Source organism: Sorex fumeus, unplaced genomic scaffold, assembly GCF_029834395.1.
Source record: "Sorex fumeus unplaced genomic scaffold, SorFum_2.1 ptg000098l, whole genome shotgun sequence".
Lineage (NCBI taxonomy): Eukaryota > Metazoa > Chordata > Mammalia > Eulipotyphla > Soricidae > Sorex > Sorex fumeus.
The window spans coordinates 82692963-82716140 of record NW_026606155.1 but is presented as its reverse complement, the minus strand read 5'-3'; the positions used below and the strand labels follow the sequence as shown (position 1 = coordinate 82716140).

The window sequence follows — 23178 nt, the reverse complement described above, 5'->3', positions numbered from 1 at the left end:
CTGAGCACTATCCAGCATGATTGAATTGGGCAGAATACACTTTTTAATCCCAGGAGTGGTGGGGTTAGAAAACTAATGGCTCTTGGAGCACTTTCACCTCATGGGAAAGGATGGACTAAACACAGTGTGTAGACCTCCAACTGGTACACACATGTCCTTAGTCAGGAGATTTGTCTTTCCTCCTCCCCAGGTGTCTAACACCTTTAGGAAAGTTACTCATCTTTCACCCCACTCCTACTCCACACACCTGATGTGCTGGACACCCTACACTTCCCCAAGCGCCATGAGACCTAGTGAAACACTGCCAAAGATAGCCATGTCCAGAGCAGATGGGGGTGGGGGGGGAGGTCTGACATTAATATGATTTTATGCCTTTGTACATTGAGCTACTCATCCCCTTCGTGGTCCCCCAAAGTGGTGCCATCTTGTCTGCAGCTCGTGCTTCTTGGGGCAACGTGTGGGATGAATTAGTAAACTTCTGTCTTCCCAGCATCTTACCTGACCTATCCTGAGAAGACAAAGGTCTGTCTTGTGAGCACCTTTCCTTCTCTACCTGCATGTTTGTGAGTTACAAGCTAAAAGTTCACTCTAGGACCTCAGGTTCCTCCCTGGAGGTAGATGACACTCTTTGAAAATTAAAATGTGATTGATTTCTCTCTTGGTTTATAAGACTCTCGTTTTGGGAGTCCCGCTCACCCCATATTTGTATAAGCCTCACTACACCACCACCAAGTCCTAATGCCCTTCCCAGGATCAGACTGAGCCCCTGTTCTCTTCCCTCCCTATCTTTTTCCTACTCCCACCACAGCTTTTGTTGTTTTTATAGAGTTTTGTTTGCTTTGGTCTTTCATGAGGCAAACCATCGTGTAATTTCCTTCACTGACATAGCTTCACCACCCCATGCCCCATCCGTGGTGTCTCAAAAGCAAGATGTAATCTTCCCTAGTGGTCACTTGGTTTGTACCTTCTATACTTTTTTTTTCTTTTTGGGTCACATCGAGCGATGCACAGGGGTTACTCCTGGCTCATGCACTCAGGAATTACTCCTGGTGGTGCTCGGGGGACCATAAGGGATGCTGGGAATTGAACTCAGGTTGGCTGCGTGCAAGGCAAATGCCCTACCCGCTGTGCTATTGCTCCAGCCCCACTCCTATAGCCTTTTTAATCCAGTCACCTGTCAATGGGCATCTTGGTTGTTTCTGTGTCTTGACTATCTCCTGCTTCCTAGTCTGAGGAATAGTCCGAGAATAGTCCAGTCCGAGAATCACTGCACCAAGACCTACAGAAGCCACACAGAGCTTCAGAGCACGTAACATGTCAGAAGCCCCACACTTAAAACCCACATTTTCCCCCTGCCAGCAACACCTCACCCAGCATGTCCAACCTCACTGTTAAAAATGCCATGTTGCACCATCCACGTCTCTGCCTGATCTGGGCCAGGAAGCAGGTGGTCGCTGAAGACAGTCCCCCTTGCCCACGGTGCTTTGACAGACCTGGTTTTTCCTTGCAGGTTCTGGGGGAGATGACTGAGCTACTGTCCTCCTGTAGAAACTATGACAACTATCGCCGCGCCTATGGAGAGTGCACCCACTTCAAGATCCCCATCCTGGGGGTGCACCTTAAGGACCTCATCTCACTGTATGAAGCAATGCCAGACTACCTAGAGGATGGGAAGGTGAACGTGCACAAGCTACTGGCCCTGTACAACCACATCAATGAGCTGGTGCAGCTGCAGGAGATGGCCCCACCACTGGAGGCCAACAAGGACCTTGTGCATCTGCTGACGGTAAGGGCCTCCGCCCCACGCCCTCCAGCCCCCACCTGGCTCACTGCATCCTAGTCCTCACTCCCAAGGACCAAGTGCTGCTGTCTCCACTTTCAGGATGGGGTACTAGGCACACAAAGACAGAATTTCCTGCCAGCCCGGTATTGCATGGAGAACAAGGTTAAGATGGTTATAGAAAATGTCGAGCTTATTTCCAAGCCCTCGCTTTTCCTCAGATGTTCTTATTCTGAGACACAAAACTCTACTAACATTTGTTAAGTTTCACACCAGGCAAATGCTTTTTGCATGCTCCCTCTACTGTGAGATAGGGTCTTGGGTTTATTAAGTGTTGTCTAAAGGTTTTGAGACTAAACCAGCTTAATAGCTTAAAAATCACAGCATCTTGCCTTTCAAAACATCTTAACAACAAAAAACAGTAACAGGCTGGGCAACAGTACAGCTGGTAGGACACTTGCATTGCCCAAAGCTGATCCGGCTTCAATCCCTGGCACCTTATATGGTCCCCTGCGCTCTACCAGGATTCCTGAGTGCAGAGCTAGCAGTAACCCCTGAGCATTGTTGGGTGTGTCTCAAAAACTAAAAAACTCTTGCTCTATCGCAGGAACAGATATGACAGCCAACTTTTTAAATTTTTTAAGACAAATCTCACTAAGAGCTTAGAAAAATAAGCCACTAGAGAGTGAGAAGGAGAAAAGAAAGAAAGAAATGGGAATATCAGACATCACCTAATAGTTACCCCTGTTTTGCTCCATTTAATCCGCAGCTCTCCCTAGATCTCTACTACACAGAAGATGAAATCTACGAGCTCTCCTATGCCAGGGAGCCCAGGAACCACAGAGCACCCGTGAGTTTTCCATATTAAGACTTCTGAATGTTCCCAGTTGAATTCCAAAATGTATTAGTGCCATACAACGATGTCTCTGGAACCCAATCATTTATAATCTAGAAGTTTATATTTACAATCGCGGCTGTGCGAGCTCTCATGATACTCAACATGAGCAATGAAAAATAAATTATTTAGCGTCTGCCCCTGGCAGTACGTTTGAATGGTGGTGGGAAATTTTGAGCAAAACATAAAGCCCAAAATTAGAGAGACAGTACTGGGGAAATTGTCTGCCATAGAGGCAGTGTGAGGACTGGGATGTGGGTAGTGGAAGGTGTGCACTGGTGGAGGAATAGGTGTTCCATCATTGTATGGCTGAATCTCAAACATAAAAGCTTTGTAACTCTATCTCATGGTGATACAACTAAAAAAAAAAAGTAATATGGAGCTCATACCCAGTTCAATCAGATTAATCAATGGCTAAACAAATAGCAGTACTCCTATATTATTAAAAAAAAAAAAGACTCCTGAGTCTGAGTGTTAAAGGGGCTTTCCAAGCTGCTCCTATAGGTCGGTCGTTCATCTTAGGTGTGTCACACCCTGTGTTGGCAACAGAGAAGGCACTGGGGTCTGTAGAGGAATAGGTGTGTGGGGGGGACAGTTTCTGACCATATAGGACCTGTGGTGAAGCTACATGCTCTATACCATGTAACAGCGTCAGAAGGAAAGATGTGACTGGTGGTTTAAGTCAGAGACATCTACGTGTGGGCTGACTTGGTCTCTCCACCCATTGATTATAGACCCCACCTCAGTGTTTCCTTCTAACCTGTGCTTTTGGTTGGTAAGAGTGAAAGGACTACGTGAACTGAGCAGAAGCTAACATTCTGGGGGAGGCCTTCTAGTTTGGGAGGAAAGCCTAGCTCCCGGTGCTCAAGCTCCTGGGGCAGAAAGAGCAGTCAGCAGCCTATGAGCCCTTGTGATGATCCCCAGCATGGCATATGGTAGAAACCTCCTCAGTAAGCTGGGCTCACCTTTCCTGCAGACAGGGAAAATAACATCTTCCTCTGAAGATTCTGTCTCCGGAGAACTTTCCAAGCCTCCAAAAAAGGGTGGTCTATGGGAAAGTTATCAACACATAAGAATCACACTTCGTCCAGCTAGCTAAATGTCATTGTCTCTCCACAAAAAGATCCCAAGAGGTAGTGGAGGGATTAATGAGCTTGCCTTGCAGGCAGCCAATCCTGGTTTGGTTTACATATGGAACAGAGACAGGAATAAGTCCTGAGCATAGCTTAGTTTGGCCCTCAACTAAAACGATTAAGTTCTATTTTCTTATTAAAATAAGAGATGTTCAACTGAAAGACTTGGTAGGTTCCAGTTTTAGAGCATCTCACTGGAATGGGTATGTGTCCCTGTCGTTGGAGTTTAAATTAGGCTGAGATTCGATCTTGGCTTGTTGAGGCCTCAGATCTTTTCTTGTATTTCTTCCTACCTTTTCCTATCTTCTCATCCACATTTCTACTAAGTAGAAGAGAAACAAAGAAATTGTGAATGATGCACTTAGCTCCAGTTAAGGGTAGCTTCAGTTTGATGAGGATGGAGTGGAATGCAAACTCTGGACTTTAGGGGAACTGCAGGCGAGTGGCAGGAGAACCTTGCATACTGCCCGCACAATTCTGGCATTTGTCACAGCCTTGAGACTTCAGCTGCATGTGATAGAGGTTTACCTGCAGAGCCACCGATGTGGTGGGTTATATTATAATATTATATTTCATGGTAGTTATGGGAATTTCTCTTGGATCTTGTTTTAGCCGCTAACACCTTCAAAGCCACCAGTAGTGGTAGATTGGGCCTCTGGAGTATCTCCTAAACCTGACCCAAAGACCATAAGCAAACATGTCCAGAGGATGGTGGATGTAAGTACAGCTGGGTTTCAGTGACAAAAGCAGCAAACTGCCTGGCTTAGCTGTGTCCAGGGTGATGCTGAATGGGGCGCGGGGCGGGGGTGAGGGGAGAGGAAGAGGGAGATGGTAGAAGCATAAAGGTAACAAGCAGGGAACCACACCTCATGTTACAGCAGATCAGTTCCATTCCAAGGGTACATTTCGCAAACATTAGGCTTGCTATGAGGTGGGTGTGGGGGCAGGTGTGCATATTAAGAAAGGATTTCTCTTAGAAATGAGCAGTAGTTAGGATGCATGCTCCCAACTCAGGTCTGATCACCACCACTTGGTCCCCCAAGCACCGCTGAGGTGACCCAAGTGATCCCTGGCACTACAGGACCCAAACAGCCTGCATCCTTGTGTTGGTCTGGGTGAATAAGAATCACCAGCGGGACCCCAGAGCACCCCCGCAAAAAGGTTTCCTTTTAAAGATCTAGGGGTTTGCAGGCAGAGGGGCATTAGGAAGCATCAGAGAAAAGGCTGCACTCCTTTCTGCCTTGTAGAGAGGGTTTGCTGAGTGGAGTAATGAAAGGATGCTGGAGTGGAGGGAGAGTTTCTGGCCACTGAGCCATGAGGACAAAGAGCAGGGCCAGGGGGTTGACAAGACTGGAAGCACCTGGCCACATCTGCCGGTGGAGGGGGTGATCAGTGCATCCTTGTAGCTGTTTCCTGTTCCTCTCAGGCTAACAGGCTTTGACCCAGTTGCTTAGGCTCCTAAAAGGAGAAAAGATGGCTTTCCCTTTGTCACCAAAACACTTTTGGGAGAGTGCAGTGAGGGTAGAATGAAAGTACAGCAGGCATGATGCTTGTCTTGTATGTGACCACCGCAGGTTCAATCCCTGCCATCCTACACAGTCCCCTGAGTCTCTAGGATTAAGCCCTGAGTACTGCCGGTTCTGACACTCCAAAACAAAAACAATTTTTTAACAGTCTGTCTTCAAGAACTATGATCATGACCAGGATGGATACATTTCTCAAGAAGAGTTTGAAAAGATAGCAGCAAGTTTCCCATTTTCCTTCTGCGTAATGGACAAAGACAGGTGAGTGTGGGGTTTGGGAATATGAGGGGAGGAGTCAGTTGATGAGAAGGGTTTATGGGTGTGTTACTATAACAATCTGTAGATGCAGATATAATCCTGTGTAGCCACTTAAATGAATATTAGGGCTAAGAGTAACCATCAACCGGAGACAGTACAGCAGGTAGGGTTTTTGCCTTGCATGCAGCTGGCCCCATTCTCTCCTCAGCACCACATAAGTTTCCCCAAGAACCACCAGGAGGCAATCTCTGAGCAGAGCCAGGTATGATCCAACAAACTCCCCCCCACCCCACATACACCCCCCCTCCCCAAAAAAGGTTGCATTTCATACCTCAAGCCTTTGGTATAAAATGCAAAAAAAAAAAAAAAACATGCTTTTTAAAATGCTTAAATTGAAAACTCTATCTGGCATTTTAGGAATACTCAATTATAAATAAGAAAAAGCTTAGTCTTCCTCCTTTGAAACAGCTAATGCTTTGCAAGCATGTTTACTTTTATCAAGTTACCAAGTATCTCAAGCCTCTATATGAAACCAAAAATGTGTTCGGTGAGATATGTATTTTGTAACATGAAAAAAAAACCACCCCACCCCACAGCACTGTATTCCTCTAGTCTCTAGACACACATTCTCGTCATTTCAAGTCTTAGACAGTGGCTGAAACAGAAGAGCTCTGTGGAAATGAGGAATGCCTTGCCACCTACTTACTGCATGCATCCCTTGTATTATTGAGGCCTCACGTAAGGAAGCCATATCAGATAACGCTGCTACTAAGGGTAAGGGGAGTCTTTAGGGGCTCCGTAGCTACCCTTTTCCCCATACTCACATCCTCTTGTCATTTGCTGGCAGGGAAGGACTCATTAGCAGAGATGAGATCACAGCCTACTTCATGAGAGCCAGCTCAATCTACTCAAAGCTGGGCCTGGGCTTTCCTCATAACTTCCAAGAGACCACCTACCTGAAGCCCACTTTTTGTGACAACTGTGCTGGATTTGTAAGTTGTTTGTTCATAGAGTGTCACGGTGTGGAGGTTTAGGAGATAGCCTAAATCATTGTTTTCTAAAGTGGGTGAGGTTGCCACCGAGCTCTGAAATGATCCCGGAGGTAGCTTTGGGGAACCTTTCAGATTACTCCTTCGGAGAAGCTAGATTTCCAGTGGGGAACTGGGTGCTTTTCTTTTTTTGAAGAGGGGCAATAGGTCAAGTAAGTTGTGAACCCCTGGTCTAAACACTTTTAAAAGCCAGGCTCAGGAACCTGAAATCATTCTAGTTTTAGAGCTTAAGCAAACACTTAAAATATCCAGACCGCAAGTGTGGTTTTTAACTTGCATTCATTGTTTCCTGTTTCTTCCTGGTTTGTTTCTTTTCTGGTGCATGAGGTTGGGGATAAGTGGTAAAGAAATAACGAAATCTGGGGTAGAATTCTAAAGTATTGTATAAGAGTACTGAATATACATGCCTTTTCAAGTGTCAGGAAAATATGAGAACCTGCTGCATCCTTCCCCCCAAACATAACTGCCTTAAAGAATTCATCTGGGTTTGGTCCCTCCTGTCTGGGTCTGTCCATGTTAGTTTGTCATCCAAGTTTTTCCTTTGCTTTATTCACTTCAAGGGGCATCAGTGAGACCCTGAAAATGTTGGGCTCTGATCATCACAAACTTTTCAGTTTAAAGTCAGGGAGCAGAAAACATAAGAAAGAAACTAGTTTCCCTCCTGAGGTAGAGGGAAAATGAACGGAGGGTAGCATCTGCACCCACCCACCCTCCACCCTAATGAATAATGTGTTGCATTGTATCATTTGTCTCACAGCTCTGGGGAGTGATCAAACAAGGATATCGCTGTAAAGGTAAGCCAGGGCTTTGTTAAGCCTGGTCTCAGGGACTTCTTAAAGCATTTTTACCCAAAGCAGCTGTTCATTTCATTTCCCAACACCTCATCCCACACTGGCTACCTTGGGACCCCCTAGCTACACCACTCCTCTAGGGCCCTGGCTGCCCTGGACACAGGGAGGGCAGGTGGTCACAGAAAGGAGGCTCCCGAGTGAAAGGCCTGGAACATCTCTTGGACTAGAATGACTGGTCAGCATTCCTTTTTACCTACCTTCGGACCAGGGAAATTCAGGAGTGGAGAGAGCTTTTACTACACAGATGAAAGAATAAGACCTAAGGCACAACTAGGGATCTCCAGGGCAGTGTGATGCAGGATAGCCAAGACCCCTCCTTCTCCCTCCAGGAAAGTAGAAGCTACTACTTGTGAGATTCACGGTCAGGATTTTGGTAAGACAAAAATCAAGAACCCAGAGAGAACGCAAGGTCATTAGGAACAGTGGGGGTCCTGGCTGCAGATGGCAGGACAGTTATGAATGACTAGAGAATACAGCGTGAATGTGCTTGTAAGGTACAGACTTCCTGACCAGAATGTCTTGTCCACAGATTGCGGGATGAACTGCCACAAACAATGCAAAGACCTGGTTGTGTTTGAGTGCAAGAAGCGATCCAAGAATGCAGCAGCTCTCACAGAGCACAGCACCTCTGGGGGGCCAACACCGGACCTCTGCTCACTAGGAGCCAGAGACCTGCTCCATGGTAAGTTCTGGAGAAAATACCACCTTTATTTTTCCTATTCTTTCGTGAAATCACCACAAATGTCATTGTGGAAGAGGTCTATTTATCATGCACCTGTTATTTTAAGAATCATACAGAGACCAAAAAGTCACGTAAAATGTAAGTTCTCGTGAAAGAAAGGTGGCAGAGAAACATGAAGGCTAGAAACTCAGCATGGAACTAGAAAGGGCTCAATTCTCAAGCTCCCAACTCCTCTCCCTTCTCAAATACTGCCCGAGGCCAAGGACTTCTAAAGCCAGTAAGCTGGTGGTAGGGCAATCACGAGTGAATCAGGGACAGAAAGGGCAACCATGTCAAATTTGGCTAGTGATAAGGAAAAACTGACTACTAATATTATCTGTGATGGTATTGGCTCATCAGATCAAAACTACCAGCAATGTCTTTATCACCATCACTACAACACCTTATATTTCCTTTCTTCCATCTGCTCCTAAGAAGATAGAATTAAACTAGCAATCTTAGTAACCCCTCACCAAGATTATTACTGATGCGAATTAGAGAACTTTCTGTTGTCCAGAAACTATCATGGTTAGTCGTGTCCTGTCTAGAAAGCCTCTAGATTTCAACTTTCTTGGGAGGCCCCCCTAACCTGCCAAAAAATGAATCTGAGTTGGGCCTCTCACAGTAAGAAACTCATTTACTATTCAGTCTTGAGTTTGAGTTCCTGAGTTCATCTTGTATCTCTCTCCAGCGCCCGAGGAAGGAGGACCTTTTACACTCCATAATGGGGAAGCTGTGGAACACAGTGAGGAGAGTAAAGACCGGACCATCATGCTCATGGGCGTGTCCTCACAGAAGATCTCTGTTCGGCTAAGGAGGACTGTTGCCCACAAGGCCACACAGACCGAATCCCTGCTCTGGCTCGGAAGTGAGGGCTCTGCCAGCCCTTTTGTGCTGTCATCCCCGAGGAAGACAGCCCAAGATACACTCGATGTGGTTCCTGGCCCCACATCTCCATGCCCCAGCCCAGTCTTGATCAGAAAGCGGGCTTTTGTCAAGTGGGAAAATAAAGATTCCTTCATAAAATCAAAGGAGGAGCTCCGTCACTTCAGACTCCCAACCTACCAAGAGCTGGAACAGGTACCTTTTTCCTTTCCTTCAGTGTGAGAGAAATGGGTGTAAACAAGAGCAGAGCCTATAAAGTGAAGATTCTGACTGGACTGACTATTCAAGAAGTCGATGGGTTCTTATTACACAAATAGAACAGGATATACAGGGTCTTTTCCTGACACAGAAGGACCATTTCAAAGCACTAAAGCTCAGGTCACAGCAGACTTCTTGAGGTTAAACCCAGTTTCTGTTGACCAGCTTCACCATGCAGACATCACACCTTTTGGAGATAAACATGCTTAAATCCTCTCCTATAGAGGTCTGTTTTAACCTTTCCCATCAAGAGTTGTTTTAACACCCTCAGAGGCATTTCCCAGGAGGTAGGTGAGCTTTGTGCTTAAAAAAATAAAAAGTATTGTAGATCACTACAGGAAGCTTTTCCTCCTTCATAAAATTGAGAGAAATGTGCTGATCCTTAAGCAGTTAAATCAACAGTAGCTGGTGCCAAATAAAATATAATTTATAGCCATATAACTTAGAAAACGGTAACAACTGTGCTACCAAAAGCTCCTTCTATTAGGTTTCAACAGCATAACTGTACAGCTGGCACCTCATGAATGGAGGAAAAAAGTAGGAGACCGGTAGCTGTCCAAATGCAGTTCAGAGTCTGTTGCCTACTTTTGTTTAGAATATAAAGCTCACAGTGAGAGTGAGATTACACAGACTTTCTCTAATGGGGACAGTCTCTCAGAGCAATGATATCAGTTGCAGCAGTATTAGCCATTTTATTTAAAGAGAAGGAATGCCTACGTTTTCTAAAACATCAAGTTGGAGATGCAGCAACACAAACAAACCAGCTTATAGTCTACATCGTGAAGCTGCCCGAGGGATTCCCTTCCTCTAGAAGTCTGTGTCCTACTTGCAGGAATGACAGCAAAGAGTAGTGAAGGGCAGGCTAGGTAGTACACTGGGTAGGGAACTTGCTTGAGGCCTACCTGGGTTTGATTTCCAGTACCACCGAAGTATAGCCCAAAAACAAACAAAAAAGAGTGATGAAATTAAGAGCTGACTTCTTGAAAGGGGGTTTGTGGAGGGGGAAGGGTAAAGGAGAGAGTTAGCAAAGAGTACAAAGGAAAGTACTGCAAAGACTACTTGGAACAATTATCAGCAAATTGGAGGACATATGAATTCCTAGGATCAATCTTATAAGATTGAACCAGTAATCAAAAAACTACCAACAGACCAAAGTCCAGGATGATACAGTTAACTTTCACAGTCAATTAAACACTCAAAAACTGAATATTTATCCTTTTCAAACTCTTTACAAACTGGAGAGAAATAATTCCAAATTTCTTTTGTAAGGTCAGCATTCCCCTTACTCCAGAAGCAGGAAGGGAAACCACAAATTACATGCTAAAATACCTGATAAACTCAGATGCAAAGATCCTCAACAAATTATTAGCACACTAATACATTAAAGCATCATTTACCAACATTAAGTGGGATTTACCCTATGGAGACCAAAGCAATCAGCATGGTGCAGTACATACCTCAACACAACAAAAGCCATATATGATAAGCTCTCAACTCTGCTAAGTTTAAGTTCATGAATAGAAAAGGACTCACCACTTTAGTGGTGCTGGGGATAGGACCTTAAATAAATAAGGCAAGTGCTTACCCCTGAGCAGCACACTTCCACCTCTCTCACCACTCTTATTCTGTGTGGTATTACAAGTACTAATCAGGGCAATTAGGCATGACAAAGAAGAAAGAGCCACATTGGAAAAGTAAACTTTATTTTCCAGTGACATATAGAACCCTAGAAACTCTACCAAATAGCACTGTTAAGGAAGGAAAAAAACAAGACATGATGTTCCCTGGTTTCAAATATTTTATGATATATTATTTTAAGCATATATTATGTCCTTTAATCCAGTATGGGAAAAGAAAGAGCAAAGATTTAAAGTCTGTGGGGCTGGAGCAATAGCACAGCAGGTTGGGCGTTTGCCTTGCATGCGGCCAACCCGGGTTTGATTCCCAGCATTCCATATGGTCCCCTGAGCACCGCCAGGGGTGATTCCTGAGTGTAGAGCCAGGAGTAACCCCTGTGCATCGCCAGGTGTGACCCAAAAAAGAAAAAAAAAATAAAGTCTGATATACCTGCATTCAAACTACCCCCATTTAAGCTTTTTCTGCTGCTCTGAGATTGAAACATACTACCCATATGTGGTGTGTCTAACTGTGTATCATATAACAATAATATACAGCAAATGCTTGATATCTTATACTAGCTCACAGATAGCTATATAATGCAGGCTGAGAAATAAGTCAGTGTATTCCAAAGTAACCTGGAGATCATTCAAATATTCTTTTTTGAGAAATTAATATAATGCAAGATACTGGATTCAGATGAGAATACTTGAAATTAACTTCTGAATCTCTAATTAAATAACTGCAAATTAGACAGCTAAGTCCCATTTAGGGACTTATAATCTCTTAAGAACCCTCAAGGGGTAAAATTCTTTATAAGATTCCATTAGTTTTCTATTATTGGGGGCAAGTAGGGGGAACGGAATGAATTGTAGTATCTCATACTACATTCTGATTCATTGCTTTCATACTTCAAACCTGACCAGACAATCTTTCTGCTAAATTGTGGTCTCCTATATATAATATCCAAAAGTTTTTTTCATTATCCATTTATTAACAATATATTCTGCATCTTAAACATTCCTATCTTTGACAGAGCAAAAAGCAAAAACTCACTGCAGTGTACATCATCTTGTTATTTTGTATGCAGAGAAAAATAACTGTCCTGAAAGTAGGTTTTTTTTTTTGCTTTTTTTTGGGGTCACACCCAGTGATGCTCAGGGTTACTCCTGGTTCTGCACTCAGGAATTACTCCTGGCAGTGCTCGGGGGACCATATGGGATGCCAGGGATCGAACCCGGGTCTGCCACATGCAAGACAAACGCCCTACCCACTATGCTATTGATCCAGCTCCCCCGAAAGTAGTTTTAATTTTTTGCCAGATGAATTCAGAGATACCAGTCCAGTATAGTTGTCAGTACTGTTACTCATTTGCTAGTTATGGCTATTTTATTAACATATCTCCTTCTCATTTCACTTTAGAAAATAAATACTCTGAAAGCAGACAACGATGCTTTAAAGACCCAACTGAAGTATGCACAGAAGAAAATAGAAACCCTCCGGCTTTCAAGAAGCAATCATGTCTTAGCTCAAATGGAGCAGGATAACTGTTAGCCCAAGAAATCAAGGAGAAAATTCTACAGAAGAATACATCAGAACTCACATTTCTTAAACAGATTAACACAAACACCTGGGAACCACAGATTTTAAAATGGAACTGAAAAAAGAAAAAAAAAATCAAAATTCAGTTAACTCCTTCCTAGACCTGAGATTCCTAATATATGGTGGTATTTTTTTTAACTAGTCAGCAGTACCAAAGTGAAGAAAAGCCAATCAATTGCAAAGTTTTGCCAATCATATCACAAGCTGTTTTTCAAAAGCATGCAAAACAAAACACATAGCTATGACTTCCTGACAAGGTAGTTTCTCATGTGACCTTCCCAATTGCTTCTTAGAATTAAAATCCCTGGAAAATGTGTTAGTTTTTGTCACCAGATTTGAGATTTGTGATGTCAGAATATACTTTGTTCTATCTTTTTCAGATAGAACAAAGCTCACTTACAGAAAAATAACCATGTTCTGTACAAGTACATTTACTTTCTCAGTTGTGCAGCATTTTTTTCATGAATCTGGTTTCTCTTTACTACCTCAGATACAATCATTAGCCCTTTCCCTCTTCTTCCTCACTACACTCACATATATATAAGATACATATCTATTTACCTAGAAATGAACTTCTAAATATGTAACCATTTTAGGAGCCTACTAAAGATCCATTTGCAAGTCAGCTTGTAAGTTTTAGTCTCACAATCATACGTCACAATAAACAACCAAATTAAGAAACTGGAAACATGGCTATTACCATCTCATTGGGTGTGACTAATTAGCTAAAATAATGTGAACAAGATGTTTGTCCTCATATAGTCTTCAGTGGTCAGAATTAGGAATTTGTGACTTAAAATAGTTTGGATAGTCTGCTCAATTCATGTTCTGTTATTTTTCAAGTAACTATTTCTAAAGTTCTCTTTTGACTTAAATTTGTGCTTCTTTAGTATTGAGACTATTTAGAAATAAGCTAATTGGATCAGAGGCTTCAGTAAATGAATGTATATATGTATATAGCATGTATATCAGGCATGTATATGGCTTAGAATATTTTGTTTTCTATATAAAACTGTGTTTGTGAATTATACTTTTAGTCATTTACACAAATTCATAAGAATAAAGATCTGTAGGCAGCAAGATGAAAAATTGCATATGATGTAAACTATTATTTGGCAGGGTCACAAGTAATGTCATGTGAGTTGTCTATTAATGATAGTTAATGCTGCAGTGATAGCACAGCGGGTAGTGCGCTTGTCTTGCATGTGGCCGACCCAGGTTTGACTCCTCCATCTCTCTCGGAGAGCCCGGCAAGCTACCGAGAGTATCCTGCCCGCAAGACAGAGCCTGGCAAGCTATCTGTGGCGTAATCGATATGCCAAAAAGAGTAACAACAAGTCTCACAATGGAGACGTTACTGGCGCCTGCTCGAGAAAACTGATGAACAATGGGAGGACAATGCTACAGACAGTGCAGTGCTAATGTTAAATTGGCCCATTCAGTTGTCTGAGCAACCACTTACAAATTCATTTGTCAGCTTCTTGTTCTCTTAAAAAACTTATGATCATTTATCTTGGGAGGGAAACTTAGCTTCTATGTTTGGAAAGCCTTGAACCAAACCGACTTGAAATTCACACACAGAGTTGGCAAACAATCAAGAATACAATCTCAAAAGTTTCAAAACTAGGAATACCAAGTCTTAATTGAAATTAAAAATATATACAGTATTGCTTTCCTGGATTATTCAGACCAGTTCCATTTGTATAACTTGTTGTACTGAATTTTAACCGAATCACTTTTACATAGATCTTAACCATTTTTTTAAAAAATGAAACTCAAAACAATAGAGCAGTTTTGCTTTCATCACCACCAGGTATACAAACTTATAAGTGAACTTTACGATGAATCTTATATGAACAAATATGAGTTTATGACAAGCTTTAAAAAGCAAATTCTTCACTATTCTTTTCCTGATACCTTCCTGACCAAAGGTAGTACAGTTCAGTTTCTTTAAATAGTCACATAACTTTTTTCCCCCCATTCTTTTTACCACCTTCCAAAATACATTCCCAGATTGGTCTCTCTGCAGGTATCTGTGATCTAAAGGAATTCAGAGGATCACAGGTACATGAATATGGCTAGAAGATCTTAATCATTTCAGAATATATCACATGAACAGTCGTTTCAACACAGGTCTTTACAGCCCAGCAAGGGCTGAAGCACTGTCCTCCCATGTTCATCGATTTGCTCAAGCGGGCCCAGTAACGTCTCCATTGTGAGACTTGTTGTTACTGTGTTTGGATATCAAATACGTCAGGGGTAGCTTGCCAGGCTCTCCAAGAGAGCCGGAGGAATCATCCCGGCTCGGCCTGGCCAGCTGCAGCAAGGCAAATGCCCTACCACTGTGCTATAGCTCCAGGCCCAAGGGCTGAAGAATACTGTGTAAATACTCATAGTGACCTCTACTGTATTAGTAGAATCCACAAATATAATCAATTTGTGGATTGTGGAAAACAATTTTATCAAGTCCAGCATCTACCAATTTTTCTGTCTTGTATGGCTCTAATTAAGTTTGAGCACATTTATTTTCTGCCTATGTTTTTGGTAAATGACTTGCCTTTTAATTTGTGAATTTCTGTCTGAAGATAGAAAATGTGTAAAATTGAAAGCTAACCAAATGTACAAATTGTAAAGGTTTTTTTTGTAGCTATTGTTTGTTTTCTTTGTGTAATATTTATATGATAAAAGGTATTAGGATCTCTAAAACAATAAACATCTTGTGTTTTTTTCGTTTCGAGTATATAGAAATTTCACCTGAATTTCTATTATAATCCACAGCTAAGAATACTTCCCATCTATTAACAACACTTAATTTTCCTAGAAAGAAAAACACAAAAGCAACCAATTATCTAGCATACATTTTCTCTAAAGCTTTTTAGAACATTAATAATAGAAAAAGTCAATTTTTCCTCGGGACTTGTGATTCCCCAAATACTAGTGATTTCGCCAAATACCGCATCTTAATACCTGAAGAAAATATTTAAATTTTAATTTTTGGGGGTAGCTTTAGTCTTTAATTTCACATTTCTAAGAAAAGTAGCAAGAGGAGAACTTTGAAGTTATGGATAAAGTTTAGTGGAAATTCAATCCAGTGTACAGAGGCATAAATATTGTTTATAAATATTTAGAACTAGAGATAGCCATGCTTTTCTCCTTCATTCCCTAGTCAACTTCTGTTTAGCCAAGCCTGTGATGAGAAGATAATTCCAGTAAAAATTCCACTGTGTACCATACTGATATTTGAATGTGGGCATGTTTATCTTTATGACAATTCATTATCATTCAAAATGATGTCACACAACCTGATACCAAAGGAGAGATTAAACACTCCCATTCTCCAACCCAACTCCCATTCCAAATATTTTAACTCTGATTTTTACAGGTTATCACTGTTAAGAACATTTTCTGGTCACAAGTCTTTTGTAGGTTATCTTACCCTCTTTTGATATAAATACAGGTAAAATGTTTTTCTGCTATTGAAGTAAGGTATCCCTGATCTGAAGAACATAAAGGAATAATAAATTCACAGAAAATACCTGATCCCTTTTGCTGAGGGCATATTTAGAGTGAATATATGGACAAGACACAGGCCCTTTAGAAGTCCATATGAGAGATCAGCTATTTCACTAATTCACAAACTCCCATAAAGTCATGTCTATAAGTGCTATTAAATGTACAAGCTAGGCTAAACACAGCAAAAGAAAATTTTTTAAGCAGAGAAAAAAGTGAAATTGAGAATATGGAAAAAAAAAACTGAAGAGACACAGAAAAGAGGTGTCAAGATTTTAGAAAGCAGTAAAATGCCGCTCGTCATACAACTACATGTTGCAATCATTTGCAAATATTTACAAAGCATTTCTTATCTTTCACATTAAGGCCCCAAATTGCCTTATTGCTGTTACAGATATTGCTCAGTAGACTCTTAGACAAAAGAAATTTTACAGAATGAAGGTTATCATGAAAGTCCTACCTTCAGGAGAAAATAAGATACTAGGGTCTAGAATGGACCAAGTGGTTAAGACAGTTCAATGCTTGGACCTAGTAATTAGGTGCTGCACAAGCTATGTGGTTCTTAAGAGCCTCCAGAGCTTCACCCAAAGTGAAGGGGATCGAACTTCCTTCAGGGCCTCACAAATAAGCTTCAGTCCTCAGTGTTTTGTTAATTATGGAAAGCATTTCCCTCCAAGTATCATATGTGAATTTAAGTATCTTAATTTAATTTGGGAAGCCAGAGAAACAGTACAGCGGCAGGGCACTTGCCTTGCGCCTGGCCAACCAACGTTCAATCCCCAGCACCTCATATGGTCCCTCAAGCCTTCCAGGAGTATTCCCTGAGTGCAGAGTCAGGAGTAACCCCTGAGCATAGTTGGTTGTGGCCCAAAAAACAAAAAATGAAAAAAGTAATAATGAATAAATTTTTGAGTAAGTTTACAAAAAATGGATAAAATTTATGTTTTCCTTAACCGAACAAATTTCTTTAAAGGGTTAAAGGATACAAAGTAAAAATGCCAGCCATCCAGACAAGCTCCAGTACTCAAACTTTCTGCTAGCTAGATCACAGAAATTTGTTATGCACAGATGTTATTGGGATACAGATTTTTTAATAGAATTGAAAAAGATTGTGTAGTTCTCTTTAATTCTCTTCAGTAATGCAATAAAAACCCAAAAGCGTTACTTGGTCCACCTTTAAACCACAATGCTGGAAGCTCTATATACTCAATAGATTGTACTGGTATTTGTTGTTAAAAGGGGGCAACTGCCACATTTCCTTATTATAAATGAGAACAAGTTAATCCCTGAAAACAAGGTCATCTCAGCACACAGGACCCCTGGCCTAGGACTAAATTCTATAATTGGAATTCAAAATTCTTGATCTTCAAACCTTTGACTACTACACACCACACAGACATTGCCAAGCCCCATGTTTTCTGAATTTCAATATGAATCAGAATTACCAAGGGTTGCCAAGGCCCATATTCTGATACACTGAATGCAATGAATCTTGTATTTTCATATGCAGATATCTAAAGTGACTGCACAAATGAAGAAGAAACCAGTTTATAGAAACATATTTTATACATCATCATGTAAAACTAGTACATCCTTGTCCCTTAGAATAATTCTGACCTCAATATTAACTTTTGCTTTGTTACGCAAAAAATAAAAAGTTACACAAATTTTAAATTCAACTGGAAAATCGACCAAATATAGATAGGAAAAAGTATACTTGGGTTTCAATTCATGGAACCTTTAATGGAGACCTCAGCAGAGTAACTGCCTCCAGTAAGAGGAAAACTGAATCAAGATGACCACCTATTAAAATTATCAGGGTCTTTTCCTACTATTTTGTAAAGTAGAATTAAATATAGAACACAGCCACAGGAATAAAAGGAAGACAACAGTCTACATCCCTTGCCACTTGAAGCGGGGTAATCTACGTGTCTCAGACTTGAATAAAATACAGCTAACAATCTAAATTCAATCATGACAATAAAATACTTTCTATTTTCCAAGTCAGGTGGCAATAAATATTTACATTTTTTTAAAAAAAATTTTTGCTCTTTTTTTTTTTAGAAAAGACAACATGCTCAAGGGTACACACAGAAAAAAATCTCTTTGTCTAAGAGAGCAAATGGTAGTATAAAACAATATTCTTACATATTAATCCAATTCAAGAATGAGATCACCAGGGAATCTAACATCGCCTTTACTTCAAGGATGACATTCAAGTATGTTCTTTAGAACACTATACCTAATGCATTTACCAAGAAGCAGTTACCTAGTTGCTTTTTTTCTCCAGCTTTCAGTATCGTCTGTATCCCCCACCTCCTCCCCCGTATGGATCTCCATAACCCCTTCCTCCATAGCCTCCTCTCCCACCATATCCCCCTCCTCTTCCACCATAATCTCCCCTGCCTTGGAAACCTCCTCTTCCACCTCCTCCCCCACCCCCTCCCCAGCCTCCTCCTCCCCCTCCTCCTCCTCCTCCACCTCCCCAGCCACCTCGCCCACCCCCACCTCCTCTACCACCTCCACCACCCCAACCACCCCTTCCACCGCCGCCGCCGTCTTGTCTCTTTTGCCAAGGGGGCATTTCAGGAGGCGGTGGTTCAATTTCATTCGGTCTTCCGCCCCTGTCAGGTACCCTGCCCATCAGCACCTGTGAAGAAACATTTTCTTTCAGTTTCTAATATTTTAAAAAGCTTAAATTTGGAGTCAGCGAGATAGTACAACAGGTAGGGCACCTGCCTTGCATGCGGCTGACCCAGGTTTAATGCCCAGCACCACATGCAGTCAAGCACCACTCCAAACAAATTAACATTTAAATTTACATAAAGAATGCTAATGATGCTAAAGTTGCTACTTCTAGCAAAGGCCCAAAATCAAATATTTAAGGGCATGAAAACAGCAGTATAAATTAATATGGAGAATATATATCAAATTCTTTAGAATGTACATAAATTTAAAATAATTTCTTTAAAATTATTTTTAAATAACCAAGAGGGATATTTCTGAGATTTAAAGATTTATTAATTTAATTTCTCATTTAAATTTGCTTCACAAGTTCTTGGGGGTGGGGGGGGTACAGGTTTGGGCAATGCTCAAGAGTTATTCCTGGCTCTACACTCAGGAATTACTGCTGAAGGTGCTTGGGAATGATATGGGATGCCAGGGATCAAATCTGGGTCAGCTGTGTGCAAGGCAAACCTACCCACTGTGCTATCGCTCAGCATCCATTACACTAAAAAAGAGTTGTCTTGCAAACATATTCAACATAAATGAAATACTTTTATTAACTTTATGTCTTTTATAAGTTACATTATAGACATAATATACATTAACTTTATTATAATATAATATACATTAACTTCATATAACCATGCTTTCCATTGCCACTAATTTGGTAAATGGATAATTTAAAACAACTACATTTCTAAGTACATTTTATTTCAACACACACTATCAAGTATATATGAACAAATGTGAATGAACATGGCGAGAGATTAATAAAAGTATCAGTGCAGAAAGCTACAAGAATTTGCAATAACCAATTCTTTTCTTATGAGGAACATAAACTCACTAATTTTCAATAATACTGGCTGCTATATAATTATGAAGAAAATAAATACACAATATACTTTCTTAATCATTTTACCTTTTTAAAAGGTAAACACCAAAGGAGTTTGGTTTTGTTTTTTGGGGGGCCATACCCAGCAGTTCTTAGGGCTAACTCCTGGCTCTGTGGTTAGGGATTACTCCTGGCTGAGCTAGGGAACCATGTATGTCTGGTCCTGTGCCTGACCAGCACCTTACCTGCTGTACCATCTCTCTAGCCACTAGGAGTCTGGTTTAAGTTGCCAGACTTTTTTGTTTGTTTGTTTGTTTGTTTGTTTTGGCTACACCCATTGTGTTCAGGGATCATCATTTCTGGCATGTTTGGGGGAACAGTGTTGGGGACAAAACTGGAGTTGGTGACTTGCAGCATGCACACCTAAGCCCCTGTTTTATCTCTCCCTGTCCCTCAAGTCTTCAACTTTTTATAGAAAGATTTACTTTATATACCCAGAAAAGAAAAAAAAAAAACAGAAAAAGACAGCAGTAATCATTGTATGAGTGAAACCCAAGCACAAGAATTTGTAAGTCTACAACTGTACCTCATGATGTCTCACTAATAAAAAAAAAAAAAAGACAGCAGTGATAAGGGTATCATATCTATCACAGTCAAGAGAAAATCAAAAGTTTCCAGAGAGGGGCTGGAGGGATAGCACAGAGGGTAGGGCGTTTGCACTCAGCCAACCTGGGTTCAATTCCCAGCATCCCATATGGTCCCCTGAGCAATACTCAGTAATTCCTGAGTGCAGAGCCAGGAGTAACCCCTGTGCAACTCCAGGTGTGACCCAAAAAAAAGAAAAAAAAATTTCCAGAGAGGCTATTTCAAGAAAAGTTAAACAGTAACTGCTTCAAAAAAAAAAAAGTTTTGGGGGCTGGAGAAATAGCACAGCAAGTAGAGCATTTGCCTTGCACGCAGTCAAACCTGGGTTCAATTCCCAGCATCCCATATGGTCCCCTGAGTACCACTAGGAGTAATTCCTGAGTGCATGAGCCAGGAGTAAGCCCTGTGCAATGCTGGGTGTGACCCAAAAGGCGAAATAATAAGTTCTGAATGACTTTGGTTCCACTTCCACTGATCCCCTGATCAAAACAATGTTTCCGTAATCTGTCATGAATGTAGCACTGTGGCACTGTCCTCAGGTTGTTCATCCATTTGCTGAGCAGACCCAGTAACGTCTCCATTATGAGACTTCTTGTTACTGTGTTTGGCATATTGAATATGTCACAGGGAGCTTGCCAGGCTTTGCTGTGTGGGCGAGATACTCTCGGTAGCTTGCCGGGCTCTCTGAGAGGGGTGGAGGAATCAAACTTGGCTCAGCCAGGCTGGCCGCGCGCAAGGCAAACGCCTTACCTCTGTGGAATAAAACATTGTGGGGCAAGGCTCAAAGTAAATAAGCATTCTTTTTAAAGTTAGCTTTAAAACTTTTTTGACATAATTAACCTAAAATGACCTAATATTCAAACCCAAACAAAAACCTTTCCTTAGTTGTTAATCTCTTCAATTTCTTCACCAACCATGTTGATTAGTAAATGGGAATACTGCTCTAAGAACTAAGACTGTTCTCAAATAATTAGAGGGTAAATTATATAAATTCAAAAGAGAAGTCAAAGAGATGATACAGCAGGTAGGGCACTTGCTTTGCACGCAACCAACTGATGTTCGATCCCCACATCCCATATGGTGCCCTGAACACCATCAGGAGTGATTCCTGAGGGCAGAGCCAGGAGTAACTCCTGAGCATCACTGGGTATAGCCCCAAATCTAAAAAATAAACTGAAAAAAGAGAAGGGCAATGTCACTTAAGTTGAACTTTTGCTCCAGCAAGAGATTATAAATACCTGGAGCAAGATAGCAAACATATTTAAAGACTGAAAACTGAGAAAACGGAGACTGACCTAACATGGTAGTAAAGAAGCACAAACATTGATGCCAAGATTAGCAAAAAGTAGCAAACTGTTTTCCAATTTTGTTTAGAGATCTAATTGGATTTACTCAAATCAGTCACAAATGGGGCAGCATCCCATCCAGTGAGCTGACACACTTTGCCAAAAGCGGACTTTAAATACAACCCATCTCTCTGGCAAGGTATTCTCTACAGCAATGGCACCTTTCTTATTACAGGGAAAATGAATTATGAGATAGAATATCTTAAAATAATTCAGCCCCCTCACTTCTGATGCTTTTCTTTTTGGTAAGAGTTTCCAGAATGCATGATCTAAACAGAGTTACATGCTAGTCAAGCCAACTCGCGTTCTATATTAGTCAACTGCCGCTGCTATTATTTTAAGGTAAGGGGGTTATGCTCTAGGCTTATTTAAGACTAACGTCAGAAAGAGATAAATACTTTGAATTTATCAAAGTGATTGGGTGACTTGCCTCATCTGATTTCTCAATTGTAAATGATGAAATTTAAAATGATGACAGGTAATATAGAATGAGACTGGTAGGTAGGACACTAAACAGTGGGGTGTACAATGTGGTGGAGCGAAATGGAAACTGGTGAAGGGATTGATGTTGAAACACTATATGTCTGAAACCCACTCATGAATAACTGTAATTTCATGGGGACTAAATAAAAAAGTAATTAAATGTAGGATGATAGATAGCAAATGACAGAAAAAAAGCTCAGGTTTTATGACCCCAAAGTATGTTTCCCTTTGCACCAATGAAATGAGCAGTATGGAAGCACTCTGGAATGACTCCTATAGAGCTTTAATAACAAGAGACAAAATTCTTAGAATTCAATTATTGCTAAAGTTATCAACAAAAACAATTCTTGATTTCTCATAATCAGATAAAATTTTGGTTTAATTTATGAAAGTAGAAGTTTAAATCAATACCCACACACAACACAAACAGAAAGATGGGTCTCTCTATCATTCTCTCTTTTAGGGTCTCATTTTTTAAGAAAAAAAATTAAAATCCATAAAAACATTCAATTGAAGATATTATAAATATTTGAATACTCAATAAAGATATAATAAATGCATTTTTAAAGAATTAAAATCCATAAAAACATTTAATAAGGATATCATAAATGCATTCTCCACTATATCAAAAGAAACAAACCTTGTTTATGGCACATGCCGTCTTCTCTCGGCTGGTGCCACTACTTGTCCTAATGATCTTGGACAGATCTTCACGAGCAGCTAATAGATGGGCCAACGTAATTGTTGTCTTAGGCGACAAAGCGTAACGTTTAGGTTGATAAATTCTTGCTATATCATCTGTTTTTACCTAAAAGACAAAAATTAGGGACAAAAGGAACCAGAGAACAAACATTTCAACTGAAAAAGCAATGGCAATCATCATCTCCAGAAAGAAAAGAGACAATGCAGAAGTAGTAAAGTGCAAAATATCCAAATACCTAATGACAATTTGCATATGGAATGAAAAAACAGACCAACAGATACTAAAAGAATATATAATTACCAGTAACAACTCATTAAAAAGGTAACAGAAAAATTCCATTCACAGTGACCAAAAACAAAA

General features: G+C 40.9%; 2 protein-coding genes across 2 annotated transcripts in view; one reads left to right on the top strand and one right to left on the bottom strand.

The window, feature by feature from the left end:
• The window catches only part of RASGRP1 (RAS guanyl releasing protein 1), a 77053-nt gene extending 64529 nt beyond the window's left edge, over positions 1 to 12524 (top strand). Inside the window, exons 9-17 of the mRNA XM_056134124.1 lie at positions 1511 to 1786; positions 2550 to 2630; positions 4421 to 4525; positions 5483 to 5592; positions 6437 to 6581; positions 7396 to 7432; positions 8019 to 8171; positions 8902 to 9290; positions 12393 to 12524. Coding sequence (XP_055990099.1) covers positions 1511 to 1786; positions 2550 to 2630; positions 4421 to 4525; positions 5483 to 5592; positions 6437 to 6581; positions 7396 to 7432; positions 8019 to 8171; positions 8902 to 9290; positions 12393 to 12524 — 1428 coding nt within the window. The remainder of the gene's footprint in view (positions 1 to 1510; positions 1787 to 2549; positions 2631 to 4420; positions 4526 to 5482; positions 5593 to 6436; positions 6582 to 7395; positions 7433 to 8018; positions 8172 to 8901; positions 9291 to 12392) is intronic.
• A 5039-nt stretch (positions 12525 to 17563) lies between these two features.
• FAM98B (family with sequence similarity 98 member B) overlaps positions 17564 to 23178 on the bottom strand; it is a 31720-nt gene continuing 26105 nt past the window's right edge. The window contains exons 7-8 of the mRNA XM_056133722.1: positions 22756 to 22923; positions 17564 to 18732 (exon numbers count right to left, since the gene is read on the bottom strand). Of these exons, the coding sequence (XP_055989697.1) occupies positions 18376 to 18732; positions 22756 to 22923 (525 nt within the window). The 3' untranslated portion in view covers positions 17564 to 18375. The remainder of the gene's footprint in view (positions 18733 to 22755; positions 22924 to 23178) is intronic.